The 13210-nt window shown below is 37.4% G+C and overlaps 2 protein-coding genes across 2 annotated transcripts; both read right to left on the reverse strand.

Moving 5' to 3' along the window:
- Nucleotides 1-270: 270 nt before the first annotated feature.
- Nucleotides 271-2380, reverse strand: LOC146145728 (transmembrane 6 superfamily member 1-like). Its single transcript, XM_083389967.1, has 4 exons — nt 1738-2380; nt 1327-1543; nt 1019-1102; nt 271-952 (listed from the first exon to the last, which is right to left on the reverse strand). The coding sequence occupies exons 1-4, from the start codon at nt 2358-2360 to the stop codon at nt 779-781; spliced, it is 1098 nt and encodes a 365-aa protein (XP_083246093.1). The 5' UTR covers nt 2361-2380; the 3' UTR covers nt 271-778.
- Nucleotides 2381-3363: 983 nt separating this feature from the next.
- Nucleotides 3364-12634, reverse strand: LOC146145729 (chondroitin sulfate synthase 1-like). The gene is made up of 7 exons (XM_083390660.1): nt 12601-12634; nt 9631-9752; nt 9204-9272; nt 7637-7870; nt 6450-6575; nt 4565-4728; nt 3364-3598 (listed from the first exon to the last, which is right to left on the reverse strand). The coding sequence occupies exons 1-7, from the start codon at nt 12632-12634 to the stop codon at nt 3364-3366; spliced, it is 984 nt and encodes a 327-aa protein (XP_083246786.1).
- Between the last annotated feature and the right edge of the window lie 576 nt (nt 12635-13210).

The raw sequence follows: 13210 nt of genomic DNA on the forward strand, positions 1-13210 counted from the left end.
CTTCTAGAAAACAAAAAAAAATATATACTTTGAGGACTTCATAGTTAAAGCAAGTGCTTAGTTTGATGTGCATAGCTAACAATACAAACAACCTGAATAATAAATATTTAATATAAACATTTCAGCAGTGCCTTGTGTAAACACTGAATCACAGTTTAACAGAAGAATTCTATGCAAAGGCCAAATTACATTCTTAGTGGTGCTAAAATAATAACAATGTTTCTATACATATTCTTTAGCCATATCTGTCATGAAAAATTGGAAGTTTGAGCTCACACTAAAATCATGCTTCCCAACCCATGGGAAAAAACACAAAACTAGGTCGGCATTAGATTTGTTTAGGTTGGTGAATGGGGTAGAATACTTGGTATGTTTATCGATATGTTTAAGTTCTGAGCAAGATTTTTCCTAAATTTATGAAAATTGCTGAAGCAATACAAAACATGGCTCCTATTAGTTAAGTTCAAATCCATTAATGCTTATTTGTGTTTTGTTTTCATTAAGCTTAGAAACAGTTTAGTGAAAAGAATTAGCTATGTAGAAAGATTGAGAAACACTGCAAAACTAAGAAACACACAAGCTTTACACTATTCAATGCGATTTAGTCATACCGCAAAAGTTAGCATCACTTGTTTTGTGATATCTAAACCTCATTACCAAGTGTTGGTTTTATGAAAAAATAGGTAAAGTTCACATGTAAATGCGATTGAAAATATGTGATACTTACTCCTTTTAGTACAAACAATAAGCAAGCAAATTGTCTGAGGTATGTGTAGAATTAGTGCTGTTTCGCGTGGGAACGGTGAGAATAAATTGCTCTCCACAAAACAGCACATGCTGTTACTGGCAAAAAAATATTTGCAGTCACAACAAAAGTTTGATTGGCATCTGGAATTTTATAGGCTGTCTCAAGCCATGGCATAAACTGTGCAGCAAGATGAACATATGTTCCCTAGAAGTATGTAGTGGTTAATAAGCTTAAATAAATAAATAAATACTAGGAATTTTAAGGACATACATATATTGCCATGGCAGCATACAGAATACTCCAATCCAAGAACCAATTTGAATTCTTCATAAACAGTCCGTGCACAAGAATAATCTGACCAAAATAGTATTACAAGCATCACAACAAATATATAAGTGTAGTTACACAAATAGTACAAATAGTCAGAAGAACCTTATTTTTACAATATTTAATTAAAATCAACATAACTTTGTTTAGAACAATAATATGCTCTTTTTCTTTGTATATACACCAGAAAAGGTTTCACAATTTTTTTTATCAACACTATATAAACAATTGTATAAGGATTATTTATATACCTGGACAATAATTCCAAAAGAAAGCATAAAGAGTATCCACACCTTTCCAAAGTAAGTAGGGTCATTTATGTAGGGTTCATATTGTGTGGCATATAATTGGGCAATTGGAAATGGCGAATTAAGGCCTGCCAGTCCTCTAATGAAGGTAAAAACCATTCCCAGTACCAGACAGGTCGCCAAAAGAAAGTCAAAGCTGCCAACTTTGTCTAAGGATGATCTGAAATCAATTAGAAAGTAAGAATAGAAAAAAGGACATACGCAACTGTTTTCCGAGCATATTAATTAGAGTTTTTTTATTGTGTTTTAGTGTGTGAACCACCATTTGCTATTGTTATGATTTATTCTCCATATTTCTTGCTTTGTGTTCATATAAACGCATAGTAAACAGTTATTTGAGTAAGTGTAACTTACCGCTTATGAGTTTCCCGTCTGGGTTGCAACATAAACTTTATCAGGTAATGCATTGGCAGCAGAAAATAGGGAATGTTTAACCAAGTGGCAGGCATAATCTGGCTGCCATAAGACCCGCTTAGGGCACCAATAACAAGGGTAAACAGAGAGGCCACCATTGTACCTGACCAGTACAAAACCACATTTCTGCAATCCTTTTCATTGTCAATGCGGTATATTATAATAAGGCAGAGGGCATAATTGACTGTGCCATCCCAGATAAGTGATAAAGCACCATAGGGGGTTGCAAAGTATTTTTCCCCATTTCCAAGGTAGAAAGCAATGAAGCCTTCTACATATCCAACAACTTCAAAGAAGAATATAAGGTCCACTACACAGGAAAAACTAAACAGACAGCAGGTGTAATAAAGGAGCTTCTGTTTTTTCCCACTTTTAGTGCTCCCTTTGTTGCCACTTGGCAAAAACTTGATTGAAAGGAATACCACGATGCCCAAAACAATGCATGATGTTGACAAAAGTATCCCAGATTCAGTCAGCTTTGGCAGTTGTGTGAGTAATTTCAAAACTGGAAATGCAGTCAAACTGAGCAGGACAGTGGTTACTAAACCTCCTAATTCAGCCATCAGTTATCCTATATGCCACGATATCTACACTGTAGTATACAAAATATAAGAACACAGTTGAGTATTTTTGTTTTACTATGTTTATAATATATATATCTTTGCTTCTGAACTTTCTAAACTAGCATTTTAATATGTGGACGAACAAGCCGGGCCTGGGTTCGGAAGTTCAAATTAAAATTAGTTTTCAAACTTAGCAGTACGATATTACATGATGCCCACAATCAAAAAGTATGTATTTTTTAGTCATATATTAACCCAAGTCCTAAAAGAATAAATATAATAATACTTCATTCACCGTCATACCTTTTCCTGCATTAAACATACCTTCCTTCCATTCCTGGCTAAAACCAAATTGTACCTTCACCTTGTGAATGCTACTCGAGCTCGGTACTTTTACCTTTAGGTAAACCACCTAACTTTACATAAACTGTTCGCCCAGTGGGCATAGAATGGTAACTTTACAAAAAATGAGTTGAGAAAATGGTTTGTATCCCGTAGTAGCAATGTTCTATGGCAATATTAAAACCGTGACTTTAGTTTTTAAAAATAACGACTTGGGTTTGGACGTATTTGAAACTGACTGGACTTAACACACTTGTTTAAAACCTAAAATCATATCTTGATTTACCAATCAAAGTAAACGTGAAAAGTTTCAAAGAAGCACAACACGATACATGTGCTCACAAATGCCGTGAATTGTGTCAAATACACAAATACACGCGAATATACAAAACACCGATCATGGGAATGTTGTTTTATTTTTGCATAGGAATGTATTTGGTGCGAAAGTGTGAACTATTTGGCACTTGTAGGGCTTAGGATATCCATAGAAACGTGGCTGACTCGATAGATTTTAGGTTATCAGATCCGATCTTATCTGACTAGTCCAGTGGCTCTCAACCTTTTTTCTTTCGTGGCCCATTTACGCTGCAAAAAAATTCTGTGGCCCGATAGTTTTCTCAAATGTTTTTATGGCCCACTGGTTGAGAACCGCTGGACTAGTCTACTCTTGATCCAACAGCAACAAGGCAGCCAAGTCCATTTTCGATCCTACCGCATCGGACATGGCGCCGACGCACATGCGGTACTGGTCCGGTGTAAGGCCCGGGTCGCATTTTCGCGAGTGGTAGACGTGGATCAGATCCGGGTCGACAGAGGACATGACCTGCAGACCAGGATCAGCCAGAAGCTTTACAAAGAAGTCGACATCCTCCCCACCCCACCCTTCGCGATTCATTCTGGGAAATTAAAAACAACAGGTGAAATGAGAAGTTTTATATCGATTAATCAACATCGAAAATCACTCACTTGTAACAGATTTTTTAGTGACAGAGGTAGACTACATGCTCTACATATTTACTGACCAACTTACACTTTTTTGGATTTGAACAAAGTGATTAATGCCACCATTTTGGAGCCAAATATATTTAAAAGTAAAATAGAAAATATCCATATAAATTGAGCAAGATTATGAATTAATTTTTTAAACGGCAAAGATGACAAAAATCAAAGAATTAATTGATAAATTGTTTCTTGATCAAAATCAAGTTGTAGTTATATCACCTTTAGCGAGAAAAGGCCTTGCATAACATTTCCCGGGATATTCCTTTAAGGTTAAAAAGCAGAACATAAGCACTATTAAGCACATTTGATATTTTAATACGACAGGTTCAACTCAAGGCTCAGTCGCAGTATCCGGGGTTACATGACTTGATATTATGGTTTGTTGGTCGAAGCCAGGAGTTTTTAAACTTGGGCCATATAGAGGTATCTTGAGGAGGAAGTGGGTTAGTTTTGGGGGTTCAAGAAGGTCGAATGGAAACCAAACTGTACAATTTAAAATTAAAGAATTTTTATTATAAAATACCGATTTGAAAACCACTTTGGTCCCTTGTTTAATGTATTTAGACTCGATTCTAGTTTCATATTTGCGCTTGAGTTCAACCACAAACAGCAGGTTTGTTAATTCGACTAGTTTTTTGACGTCAGCTGGAAAAAAATTGCCAATCCTGCTGCACGCAAACCAAAAGTTTATTTTAGGGTCTGCTGCGGTAAAAACAATTTAAAAACCCCTGATATTGGTTGTTTTTCTGCCCAATTTCGTGTAGCCTAATTAGTGACTTATATTGCCTTAAAATACATTTTCAGTTCTAGGGTATCGATAGAAACTTATTCAAACTAACTTGCCCTAGCTACGTTCTTACAGCCATCCTCCAACTTTTGTATAATCGGACTTGAACATTGCGGAGATTCCGTAAGCGTAGTGTATCCAGAAGCCGTTTTCGTCACTGATTTTCATCTTGTCTGTGTCTCCGCGCTCTAACCCGAACCTCCTTCGCGCCGCCTCATTGATGACGTCAGGATCATACTGAGCACAACATGCATACGATGTCATAAACATCACGGACTGTTGTTTGCAGTTTGCGGTAAAGACAAAGTGAAATAAATAATTGTCCCGCAAAAATCCAGGCAAAACTAATCTCTAATCAATATTGATTTATTTTGAAATGATTTTTCCTGTTTCCACAATTTATTTTGCCAAAAAACTAACCATTGGCTAAAAACATACAGGTTTGTATCTCTCATTGAATAATATGGTACTGTAGATCCCCTCCAATGTGAAGTTGCTTGTACTAACTGAATGTAGCAAGCATTGGCGTCTGGTTGTTTCTTGACCAGCTCCCTCTGAGCCTGTGTAGCTCAGTTATTAGAGCGACAGTCCCAATATGGACGGAGGTCGTGAGTTCGAATCTCACTGCAGGCTGGTTGTTTTTTCTAACCTGCCTTGCTTGAATTATTGATTAACTGATTCTGTTAATCAGCGATGGCTTTTGGTGTAGCCTACCGTGATACGGAAGGCGTAATCGTTAGCCAAAAACAGCTTCAGAGGGGCTATAGATTAGGGGTCGGCAACCTTTTTCTAGTCGTGGCCCAAAACCAATCTCAGAAAGGTCTCTGCGGGCCGCACAAAAAGTTGACTGAGAATTGTGTTATTAAAATGTTAGAACAACTCTTAATCAGGCGGGCCTCGGATCTTTTTTTCACTTAAAAACGTGTTTAATTACATTTAAAGAGGCAGTAAAGTGTTGGCGCAAAGCGCGAAAAAAAAGTGTTTATTCGGTTTAAAATTCGAGTTCACACGTCGAAAAAAAAGTGTAATAAAACTATTTTGAGGAAACGCGATAACCTTAATAGTTTATCTAGTTAAGTGTATATTAACATTTTTATGGCCGAGTGCACCTGGCGAGCGAAGCGAGCGCGCGATTTTTTTTTGGTAAACTGGCATTTCTATAAATTTCTCGGGTTTTTATTACATTGCCTAAAATATAAAATAAAAAAGTGTTAAAATATATATATGCCCAATATTTTTGAATACATTTTCCGTTTGTCCGCGACGCACTTGGGAACCTTCCATGGCGCAACGGCAAAGAAGCACTAATGGATCTAGTTCAAATGACATCCTCAAAACGACCCGGAGGTAGAAAGATCATTCGAAAATTTTCCGCACTTTTGTTAGTTAAAGAGTGTATAGTTTGTCAAAGAGGCGGCGGGCCGGATGAATTACATTGGCGGGCCGGCCCGCGGGCCGTAGGTTGCCGACCCCTGCTATAGATCATAGTTGTTAATAAACACATATATGTGTGTATATTTCATTGCCTAAACTCCTGTTAAAAGTGAGCTATAGTAAACTTGATTAATTATCTAATAGATAAATTTTTAAATGCAGTCGAAATAATCGTATTCCGTGAACTGATATTAGGGGGTCCATGAAGGCCTAATTCAAGAACTAGTGTATACTTAAAGTAATGAATTTTTAAAAGAAAACACTTAAATTCAAAATTAAACGGTTTTGCACTGAATGTATAGTTAGACTCCATTTAACTTTCACATTTTTCGGACCGAAATAACAGAGTCATGAAGTCTATTTGTATTGTGGCGTCAATTTATGACGTCATTTTGGAGCATTTCTGGTCTACCGGGGTCCATGCAAAGCAAAAAAAAAGTTTAGGGGTCCGCGGTAAAAAAAGTTTAAGAACCCCTGGTTTAGGCTGTTATGTTAAAACGACCTTTAAAGTAAATACCTCACACCTGCGAAAATGCGATGGGAAACCAGACGGTTTCGTTCCTAATAACGTTCGCTCGGACCCGGTCGACGAAACGTGACGTCACGTGCATGTCCACGTCGAGAAATAACACGATGACGTCATCCTTGCACTTGCACATAAAAGTATAGATAAAGTAAAACTGAAGAAATTAGGGTCTTGCCACTACGACAATGGACAACTGTTCATATAGAAACGGAATACCAGGTTGAATAGTTTTGGTTCATGGTTCAGCTGTTTTAGTTTTTGATTCAAAATCAAATAATGGGGGACGTGATTTAAGGATGAATATAACTAGGGCGGTTATTTTCTTACATAAAAATGATTTTAACATATTAGAAATAAACATTTTAAATAAGGCATTGTTGTATAAATTACTACATTAGTTTTAGTGGGAGCACACAATAAGACGTAAAAAGCAAGAATACCAAAAAAAGACAAATCTATAAAGCCATATTATTAAGATTTTAAGAACTACATAAAAAGCCAAATACGCATTCACTACTGAATAAGATCGAAATCGTCTGCATAAGACCGAAATCTTACGGAATACGTCCTAAATTCATCGAAATAAGGCCTAAGTGGCCGAAATAACGCCTGGAACCGCTGTTAGAGGGTGTGCGAGGATCGGGGGCAGTCAGTCTGGTATCGACCGTTTTGGTGTCTACGTTTGGACGCCCTAGTTTGGCCGGCGCTTTTAGGACGTCGCTGTTTTGGCTCCGGATATTTCTCTCTGTTTGGGGTTATTGGTGGGTAATGGGTGGGGTTAGAAAAGGCTTAAGTTTCAAATTCATAGGGAAGTTAGTGATGTATTTCGGGGTGGGGTTTGGAGTTAGTTTTTTAGGCCTGATTCTGGCCATTTAGGTCTTATTCCGACGGGTTTAGGACTTATTCCGATTTAGACGTTATTACGACCATTAAGTATTAGTCCTATTTTGGTCTTATTGCGAATTTTGTTTTATTCCGACGTTGGTGTTGTCCTTATCTTGGTCTATGGCTGGAGTTTGTGTTAGTGTCTTGGCATCATCAGTCATTTGTGACCTCAACATTTAGCATTTCTATTTTGCCGGCTTATTTTGTAGCCACCCGTAGGGTGGCGAAAGCAATAGTGTGATTTGTTACAAATAACAGAGGGCCATGTTGGGTAGGTCGTTCAACTAAAGTGCTACTCACCTTTTCAGCTCCCACGTGTAGACCAGCGGCTCTGTTAAACCGACCCTTGGCCATGAAATGCTCCACCTCTACTTGAGGGTTTCGCTGCCGAAAGCGGGAAAGCACAGCCAGCTCCTGAGACAGAGACTGGTCGGCGTCGAAGAAGACCAGCTTCAAGGCCAGCGTGTCACGATTCCCGCGCGAAAATACGTTAGACTCGAGACGGCCCAGGTACATTTCCAGTCGTTCGGTGGCCTGCAATTTAGGAAAAAAAATATTTATATTACCAATTGCATTCCGCAATCGAGTAGCACGTAAAGCACTACAATTAGCAAAGCTGTAATTTTAAAGTATTGCTTTTTCGGCATTACTTGTACAAACACAGTCGTTGTTCAACTAATGAAGCGTCTACGTCACAGTTTCCCAACCGGGGTGCCATTTCTAATGCCCAAGGGTGGCGCGAAACATTTGGGAATCTTCAGGAATTTGAAATTTTCTTTTATCGGCAAGCATTTTAATGTATCGCTTCGTATACTAGGGAACAATAAATCAAAATATATTTTCGGACGTTGTTTAGAGTTGTTTTGTACTGCCCCAGTTCGGTATATTGTGCAATACAGTAAACCAGTTAACGAAAATTCTAGCAGGAGTGTCATAATTTGTTGTTGTTTTTTCTGAAGGTGTTCCATAAGCCATAAAAGGTTGAAGATCACTGATCTACATATTGACATATCATACGTTGACCAGGGTCATCATTTCTTTGGCTTTGAGCTCAACGTTTGTGTGGGTCTTAATTCCTATACATAAGAAATTAAACAAGGATATTATTTTTGGCGACAAAGCGGTTGGTAATTAAAATCATAATCAGGTTTCCCCCTCTCTACAAATTTACACAACCTTGAATAATATTGACATCGTGAACCGGCGAATAAAATTAAACCAACCCCCCGCTGCCGAACATAAAACTTGTTTTGTAATCGATTTTGACTTACACCCACAATTTCTAATTATATTTCAAATCACAGTGGTGTTAAGTTTTCGTCGTTGTCAATGTACAATTAGATTAACGTGCGGTGATTTTAATGTACAGTAATGTCAATAGTGTGTTCGACAAGCGGGCGCTACATCTCGCACTGTGTTGAAATTGCTATATATAAGGTTGCTAACAGTCGCGGATTCAGGATTTTTGTTCGGGGCTATGAACAAATTTTAGAGATGACATCACAAATTTACGTAATAACGTAACCTAAAAAAGTTATTTGTAAGTGACGTCACAAAGTTACATATAAACCTTAAGTAATAAAAAAGTAACCTACAGAACACCAAACAGTTCGTTTATTTTGTTAAAATGTAAGTTTGTGGAACTTGGAAAACAAAAGATATACATTATAAAGATGTAAGACGTTAAAGAGTCGCGCCAAGCGTAAAAAATGTTTTCATATCGTTTAAATTGCCGAAACTTTTACAAGGGATGAGTGGCATGACAGTTTTGGGCTAAACGATTTGACCCAAATGGGCTAAACATGCACGAAAAGGCTTTTCATTTGGATAATTCAAAACAAAAAGTCTGAAGGCCATTAGCGCGTACCCCCTTTGTACGCCCGGTGCGCTGCTTCTTATTGCCTTTGTTGCTGACTTCATAAATGTCGTTTCTCGTCTGCACAGATAAAGCAACCATTTTTTGTACTTAAATCAATCTAAAAATGGCCTGTTGTTGAGGTTTAAAATCATACTATAACTGTACATATACGAATACTTCAAACAGCATGTGCGAGACTTTATAACATTGCCAAATCAGATATCACACTTAAACAAAAAAATATTTTGCTCTGTAAAATAAATATAACTTGTAACGGTCTCCGTAAATCAGGTACAGCCACGCAATAATTCCAGTTCTAATGATTCCAGTTATTGGGCGTCATTGAAACTTATGATATGCTATTTTGATATAGATGACTTTGAAAAGGCTATTAGGGAAATATGTTGGCCTAATCGTGATTGTAGTACAAATTTACCTGAAATACGGTAGAGACCACGTCGATTCTTGTCGCGTCATTTTGCATCCTGATGTCCAGCAGTCTCGGTGCTCCGTCGAGGAAAGGGCGAAGAAATTCAACGCTGCCCCGCCTTCCATTATCTCGATATAACAAAACGTGAGGTGAAACCAAGGACCATGAACATTTTTTCATTACAGCGCTGCCAAAAGTTTCAGAATAGTGTTGCCAAAAGTGGTAAATTTCTACTGCATAATATAGAGTGATGGTGTCCGATAACATTAGATCGGAGCCGATTCCCGACGCCATTTGGTAGTATCGGTGGTTGTCCGATATGAGGGAGTTATCGGTGCTGGTCCGATACCAAATTTATATGCGAATTTCAGCAATGATTTACGTTCAAGCGAAGCGATTTCTATCTCGAAAATTGAAAAATAAACAGTATCAACGAGCATAAGCCGTAAACATTTCATTTTTTTCAGTAAACGTGTTGCGAAAACTTGGTAAATTTCTACTTCATAAAATATAGATGGCAAACTGAATGTGTAAAATAAAAAGATGTTACACATAATTGGAGACAATGACTTTAAATGTGAGAAAATATTCTTCAGACGTTCCTGTCTTAATCAAAGTCGGTCATTCATAAATTAATATAGAGAGAGGGTGTGTCATAATATCGGATCATACCCGAATAACCCGATGCCATGTAGTATCGCTACTCGTCCCATAGGCCTTCCTAGGGTGTTATCAATGCTGGTCCGATATTCTACTTCGAAAGTAAAAAAAACAACAATGGTTAACTATAGGCTATAGGGTGATGAACTTTTTTAAGTCAAAGTTAATTTTGGCCTTATAGCGTAAATAACATAACTTTGAACATTTCAAATTTATCACTTTTGCTGGTTTTAGAATAGTTATGACGCCATTTTGTTTCGGATGGAATCGCAATACTTTTGTCAAAAATATCAGGTAACGGTTTATTTCAATTGCGTCGAAAGCGTTGGCGATGTTTTGTAGCCTACTGTCGGTAGCATAAAGTTTTACATTCAGGAATGAGTTGTATAACATTTATATGGGATAATTGCTGTGTTTCGGTTACGGTAATAAATGTTCTAGTCTCAACCCCTTTATTTGATAACCCCGAGTTGTACTAGAGTTGTTTCAAGTCGACTTTCAGTCCTGGACAGCACAAAGTTAGAAATGTGGTTAAATCAATTTTTGTGCGCAAATTATACTTCGTGTTGTTCAGGTGAAACCGAGTGATTAAAAATACAAGTGCAAGGTTACAATCATTAAATTAATTTCAACGCTTATTAGATTCGGAACCAAACTGCGTTTTTTTTTTTTGCCTGTCCTTTTTTACCTTGATCGACTAAATTCACGAAGTATGTCGATCCCGAAAACGGATCGTCCCGGCTGAATAAATCCTCCAGTATTACTTTCTTAGTTGGCGTGCCTGAAATTTACACAGCAAATAAACGAACGATAAGCAACAATAAAGAGTAAATATTACCCAAGAGAGTCATCTACTACCAAACGTAAGCAGACTATATACCAGGGGTGGCCAACCAGTCATACAACAAGAGCATCATTTCTTACTTGGTTAACCGCAAAGAGCCACAACTCACACATGGAAAGAAAAGAATAGCCTATTACTCCATTTCTTGGCCACTGCAACAAAGCGGTGGCACAAAGCGCGAAAAAGAGTGCCTTTATTCGGTTAAATTGACAAATATTTAATTTAAAAGGAGACTCGACGCATTGGTTGAAAAAATGCACATTTATCGACATAATGTAATTTATCAAGAAGATCTGAACAAATAACCAGAGTTATTGACTTACAGTTTTATGGCTGTTTTGCGAAGTGCAAAATCATACTCTTTGAGTTTATCATGTTTTAAAAGTGGTGCTAACAATACGTGGCCTTAAGCCAAACAGTCTGAGCCTGAACCGGCAGATGAAAATAACTTTGCCAACTGAAATCGACACATTCAAAGATATCATAATTGTGCAACATGAACGTGAGAGCCGCATAAAACTGAGTGAAGAGCCGCATGCGGCTCGCGAGTCGCGTGTTGGCCACCCCTGCTATATACTATCAGCTGGTAAACATAGTGCATTGCCAAATTTTCTTGCAACAAAAAAAGGTTTCTTGTAACTGCCAAAATTTTTCTTGCAACTATAATTTGCTTAGAGTGCAAATGGTGAAAAATAAACAAAATTTGTATCACATCTAGTGAATAAAATCAAACAAAGCACCAAACGAATTTATTTGCATCGTTCCGCCAAGAAAATTATTCTGCTTTTAAATCTGCAGACATATAGGAAGAGGATTTAGCCTCTTCATAATTGCCAACCAAGCCTTAATATGATTCTCAATATAAAAAATAGTAATTTTCTGAATAAATGTTTAAAATAAACATAAGGAAACATTAGGGGGTTGCACAAGGTCAAGCGCTTCCTGAAACTCGTGATTAAAATAAATTGAAGTGTTTATCTAACAGGCGATAACATTGACGTCGTTCTCAGCCCAAATATTTGCGCAGAACAAGCGAATTTTGCCATGCTTAGAGTAAAACATCACTAACATAGAAATCCTTTAATTCCAAATGGGTTATTTTACGATGTTGCACTGTGACGCTAAACCTCCAAGGTATACTGTAATTTAACAACTGCGTCGACATATCGTTTCTGTCAGCAAGCCTTGGTCATAACGTATGTATGAGACAAATCGTAAACCTACTGCAGTTGGCAGCGAAAATGGCCTTGGAGCGATCGACGACCGCTTTAAGCTGCAGTTTTCGGACCCCATTCACCCCTACACGTGGTTCGTTATTGATCCGCTCAAAGAGCTTGCCGTCTCGGTAATGACTCCACCTATAGTTTGGGTCCTCGTCGAAAGAAGTTGGCTTGAACGGATCCCTTCTAAAATGTAATCGTAAAAAACAAGCATCAAATGCTGGTGAAAAACATCAAAAGGCAGGCACTCACCATTATCAAACTTTTTGTCAGTTACCTGAGGCATTGTTTGATATACAGTTTGACAGTGTGTAATTAAGTGCACTGAAGTCATTGATTTCTAATCACTTTTGGGCAAAATGACTTGAGTTGTCTTAACTTAAGTCGTCACAAATTACTTGATTGAAATGAAGAAGTGCCATGTTTGCACATCAAAAATTTGCTTGCTTTGTATTGCGTTTTTGTTGTTTTTTCAGTTGAGGTATTTTTCATAATCGGACGGGATGTGTTTTGACAAGGACTTAACTTGCTATGATCGACTTGTTATTTATTCAAAACGACTTGGCTTCGACTTAAGTTATTTTACAAATAAAAACAAATAAGGAATTCACAATAATTAGAATTTTCTTTCAAATAACAGAATCTGCCTGAATCCGAATGGTTAAAACAAACGATTCTAGTTGCACATCAATGATAAGTCAGGAACTTAGTAAACCGAAAATCAGTTTGTTTGGATGTTATATGATAAATATATTTCGCTAAAATCATCATCAGTATCAAAGGAATTGACTTGAGTGTTTTTACAAAATTGACTGGGAATTTACAACATTGCAGTTTGTATAAGTATATAACACTGCAGTTT

This window comes from Ascidiella aspersa, chromosome 5 (assembly GCF_963924565.1).
Source record: "Ascidiella aspersa chromosome 5, kaAscAspe10.2, whole genome shotgun sequence".
Lineage (NCBI taxonomy): Eukaryota > Metazoa > Chordata > Ascidiacea > Phlebobranchia > Ascidiidae > Ascidiella > Ascidiella aspersa.

What these genes read in the sequence shown, in the direction of transcription:
- LOC146145728 (XM_083389967.1), bottom strand. Translation starts at nt 2,360, where the DNA reads ATGGCTGAATTAGGAGGTTTAGTAACCACTGTCCTGCTCAGTTTGACT. An exon ending in AGACGGGAAACTCATAAGCG is followed by an intron (nt 1,544 to 1,737) that starts GTAAGTTACACT and finishes AATTGATTTCAG; the next exon opens with ATCATCCTTAGACAAAGTTG. An exon ending in CTTTTGGAATTATTGTCCAG is followed by an intron (nt 1,103 to 1,326) that starts GTATATAAATAA and finishes TATTTTGGTCAG; the next exon opens with ATTATTCTTGTGCACGGACT.
- LOC146145729 (XM_083390660.1), bottom strand. Translation starts at nt 12,634, where the DNA reads ATGCCTCAGGTAACTGACAAAAAGTTTGATAATG. An exon ending in GCACCGGGCGTACAAAGGGG is followed by an intron (nt 7,871 to 9,203) that starts GTACGCGCTAAT and finishes CCTAAATTGCAG; the next exon opens with GCCACCGAACGACTGGAAAT. An exon ending in TACACGTGGGAGCTGAAAAG is followed by an intron (nt 6,576 to 7,636) that starts GTGAGTAGCACT and finishes TTTATGTGCAAG; the next exon opens with TGCAAGGATGACGTCATCGT.